The sequence below is a fragment of the Cupressus sempervirens genome, chromosome 2, assembly GCF_028749045.1.
Source record: "Cupressus sempervirens isolate cs-2001-9-10 chromosome 2, ASM2874904v1, whole genome shotgun sequence".
Lineage (NCBI taxonomy): Eukaryota > Viridiplantae > Streptophyta > Pinopsida > Cupressales > Cupressaceae > Cupressus > Cupressus sempervirens.
Window position 1 is genome coordinate 766,357,013 of NC_143119.1, and position 4,544 is coordinate 766,361,556.

The window sequence follows — 4,544 nt, forward strand, 5'->3', positions numbered from 1 at the left end:
TCCGCCAACACTAAAAAAACACAAGTTTTAAAGACAGCACCAAAAATTACAAAGATGTTGCTCAGTAAAAGTTATTACATCACTTCTGCTACCAAAATTTTGGTTATCATTGTTTATGATTGTTCTATGATTGACATATAAACATCATTGATTATCCTTAGTCTGCTGATTGTGGTTACTCTTTTAATAGCAATTCTATATTCTATATAATCTGCTATCTCAAATTCAATCCAATCTTCCTTAACTTGGTTCTGATACCATGTTGAATGTGAATGAGATTTCTTGCATATCTGACCATGAATGGCTTTTCCATTTTCAGAACATAATTATTTGTAATCACCGATCTTTATTTGACTTAAACTATTGAAATTTGTAATAATTCAAACAAAGTTCAGGTAGATTTTCTTGTACTGGTTGATTTCATTTTACACCATATTTAGTTTTGCAAACATAGTATTGATAATGATTACTGTATAGCTTTAACAAATAGGCATCATTAGGTTAGTTGTTCAATGTCTTAGAAACTTTTTAACCCATTTCAGACTCTGGTGCCACTGACCCACGACAAACATGTTCAAAGCCATGTTTAAAGGAAGAACTGGCAAGATCCTTAATCGTTAATTGTTTATAGGCTTTCTTAACTACAATTTTTAGTGCTTAAATTGCTGTAACGTTCCATGAGTTGAGCAGTCACCTGGTGGCAGGGGAGATTAAAGGAGCCCAACTAAAGTTGAATGATTTTATTATATTATCACTCTGCCATTGCATTAAATGCAGCACGCTTCATGCGTCGGATGAAAGCTGCTTCAATATGTAGTCAATCGGTTTTGTGTAAAGAGAAAGGACCCAGTCTTCCTTTCCTGATAATCATTTTCAGCAATCATTTATTAATGCATGTTGAAAATTTCTACATGTATCAATAATTGTCTTTGAAGTGTAACCAATAATTGTTTATTTGTATATCTATTGTCATAAAATATAATTGAAATTGTTCAACTCTTATCGAAATCTATAATGTTGACGTGTACATTTATATACTTTCTGTGAACATAACAATTCTTCTTGTAGTTGTCATGTAATAAAAAAATTCAAAAATAATAGTTAAAATCTGTTAAACGGTTAAAGAACTCAAGATTCCAATGATTTTGTCTTAACAAAGGCTGTCTGTAGACATTGGTCAATTGTACATTCAATCCTTTGTGCATAACAGTTCCTCCTACAATCGTCATGATATTACAAATACTTAAACTAATAGTCAATCGGTTGAACCGTTCTCAACTTATAATTTCAATGATATTGGCTTGGCAGAGCCTGGCTGAGGCTTTTCGCATTGAAAAATCAGTCAGCTAAGTTCTAGTTGCTAAATTATTACAGGATAGAGAATATGGAGCTGTATTGTTGGTGAAAAAAATGATATCGGAAATATTTGATAGGTAAACAAAATAATAAATGGTTTAAAACGTTTAAAAGAGAGTTTTAAGATTAGAAATATGATGGAAAGCAAAAATTATTAATTGCTGAAATACTAATTAGAGATGAGAGTCTAGAAGATGGATGCTCAACAGAAAGAAAGATGCTGCTCTGACATTCAAAAAGCAGTACAGAATATCATTATAATATGAAATGTTCTGCATATAAAGATATTCAAATCAATTTAATTGAAGCATTGAACATAAACACCTTGAATAATCTGTTTGAAAAAGAAAATAGCAGTTATAAATTTCTTAATCAAAATATAAATTCAAAATCGAAGGAAAAAGAAATTTAATTGATCAGACGTTCTAGAACTGAACTTATTTATCTATTTACTGACAATCCATTAGTCTTATGAACTAGTTGACCTGGTGAACGCTGTGATATTACTATCTGATCTCATGAGCGTTGTAAAAACATTAATTATTCATTCATTTGTCGCCTCAATTTAGGTTCAAGACAAACACAGAGAATAATGGAATCTTGAACATGGGGCTCAGTACTCGACAGCAATGCAGCTTAATAAATGTTTATAAAAATTATTGAACAATTAAGATGCAGAGGGAGTAGATATAGGAGAGAGAGGTAGACTTTTATTGATTGAATCTTAAAGAAAGATTGGCAAGCTCTGCTTATTATCCCCAACAATGGAGTTAAATGGTACAGAAATTCACGTTGCCATGTTCCCATGGCTTGCCCACGGTCATATTTCTGCTTACTTGGAGCTCTCGAACAGGCTTGTTCATGGCGGTCTCAAAGTATCGCTAATCTCAACTGGTCTCAACATTTCAAGAATAAGAGAAAGTGCAATTGCAGACAAATTAATAAACCTTGTGGCAATACCTTTGCCGGAGATTGAAGGTCTGCCCGGGGAAATAGAGAACACGGCCAACCTCCCCTTGGAATTGATGCCTCTGTTCGAAAAAGCCGTAGACGGACTGGAGAATGCTTTCCATGAAATCATCCATAAAATTCGCCCAAATTGCGTGGTCTTCGATTTTTTCCAGTGGTGGACTCCAAGAGCCGTTGCTGCCGCCCAAACTGGAACCCCTACCATATTTTTCCAGACCTGTGGAGCAGCCTTTTCCAGCTACTCCATCCATCCGATCTGGCGCGGCCATGGCGAAGAAATCACCGCTCACGATCTGACAAAACCCCCGCCAGATTACCCTTCCTCTGTGATCTCATGGAAGCTGTTCGAAGCAGAGACTGTAATCGGCTGCTATAAACCGCAGAATCCAGGGGGAATAAGCTTTCTAGAGCGCGGCCTCAAATGCTATGAAGATTGCACGGCAATGGCCATTAAAACGTGCGACGAGATCGAAGCGAGCTTTGTAGAGTATTTGCAGAACAAAGTTGTGCAAAAGCCGGTTGTTCCAGTCGGCCCTTTGTTACCCCAAATTGCCCGATCCAAAATTAGGGCATCGGCTTGTTCAGCTTGGCTGGAAGATCAGGCTCCTTGCTCGGTTGTTTATGTGGCTTTTGGAAGCCAGAGTTTCCTATCACCGGACGAAGTGAAGGAAATTGCGTTAGGGTTGGAGAGCAGCAGAAATTCTTTTTTGTGGGCGGTTCGTCTACCTCATGGAAGATCGATTACAGATGTTCTTCCAGAGGGTTTCGAGAAGCGCATTGAAGGACGAGGGTTTGTGACGGGGGAATGGGTGCCGCAGAGGGAGATCTTATCTCATCCCTCAACAGGGGCTTTTTTGAGTCACTGTGGATGGAATTCTGTAATGGAGGGCTTGAGCTGTGGATTGCCTTTCATTGCACTGCCCATCATGTTGGATCAGGCCATCAATGCACGGCTTCTTTGTGAGCAATTGCGAGTGGGTTTTGATGTGGGAAGAACACGGGATGGGTTTCTGTGCGGAGAAGAGATCTGCAGAGCGGTGAGGATTGTGATGGATGAGGAACACGGGAGGGATTTCAGAGTGAATGCTCGGCAGATGGGAGACATGTTCATGTCGAAAATAGTGAGTTGCAATGAGGAGATTTCGTCGCAGGAGTTGTATATCAAGAAATTTATAGGCCTTCTGCTGCATCTCCTTGCTCGTAATTCATCCCCTTCTCAATCAACAGAATGACTCTGGGAGAGATGAAGGAAAAAACTGGGGGCTTATTTTCTTATTTGTGATAAATCTTTAATTATTTATATAATATTAATAAATGTAATTTTACAGGGGAACATTCCCTAATGGTAAGTTAGGAATTGGAATCTCTTATTAGTTCCTCCTTCCTTAGGATATTATTGCATCAGTTTCAAATAATAGAATTTGAGTATTTTTCAAATGTGTAGGTTTTTTGAAGTTTATAAATTTCTATATATCTTTAAAATCTTCAAAAAAATCTAATTATTTTCAAATATAGGTTTTTTGTAAAGTTTATAAATTTGTAAATATCTTTTTGTTGGCAAAAAAAATTACAAATGAATCGTGTTGGTGTTCTTGACGCACCCAACCTGTTTTATATGTATTGCTCTAAACCTTATTTGATGACGGATTTGGTTCCCAAACTTCTAAATGGCATAAGTCAAGGTGCATATACAAAGTCTCCTACAAGTCCTAGAGACCACAAAAAGCTCAAAGTCGTATGCAAGAACAGGGAATCCATGGTGTACATCTCCCAATTCTATGAAAGCAGAAAAGAGGGCAACAAAAGAGATCAATGCATATACCTAATTTAGGCGCTTTTGCATGAGAATTTTATGGAGGACAAGCAACATAGAACCCCAACATATGGTGTTAATGTATTCAACCCTCTCCGATCTATGTCATAGGTGAGTATTTCATAAAGTCGCAAGGTTGATTCGAGTAGAGTATAGAAGTTTTCGATCCCAACATAGGGATCTGGCACAAAGTCGAAGACATCTGGAGAAATGGCATTTCGAGAAGCCCTTGCCCACAATCCTTTGTGGTTTTCAGTAGAATCTTCTTATATGATTTTCATAAATAGAGCATGATGCAGCATAATCCCTAGGAGAACTTTTAGGGCCTTGTGGATTCCATTCCTCAGTCAATTTCTTTAACAACATATGCTACATTTTGGTGTCATAAGATCCTTATGTGTGGCTT

The 4,544-nt window shown here is 37.3% G+C and overlaps 1 protein-coding gene across 1 annotated transcript; it reads left to right on the forward strand.

The window, feature by feature from the left end:
- The first annotated feature begins 1,788 nt into the window (after window positions 1-1,788).
- LOC149575704 (UDP-glycosyltransferase 79B30-like) lies at window positions 1,789-3,596 on the forward strand. Its single transcript, XM_089815471.1, has one exon. The coding sequence runs from the start codon at window positions 2,121-2,123 to the stop codon at window positions 3,555-3,557; it is 1,437 nt and encodes a 478-aa protein (XP_089671597.1). The 5' UTR covers window positions 1,789-2,120; the 3' UTR covers window positions 3,558-3,596.
- The last annotated feature ends 948 nt before the right edge of the window (window positions 3,597-4,544 follow it).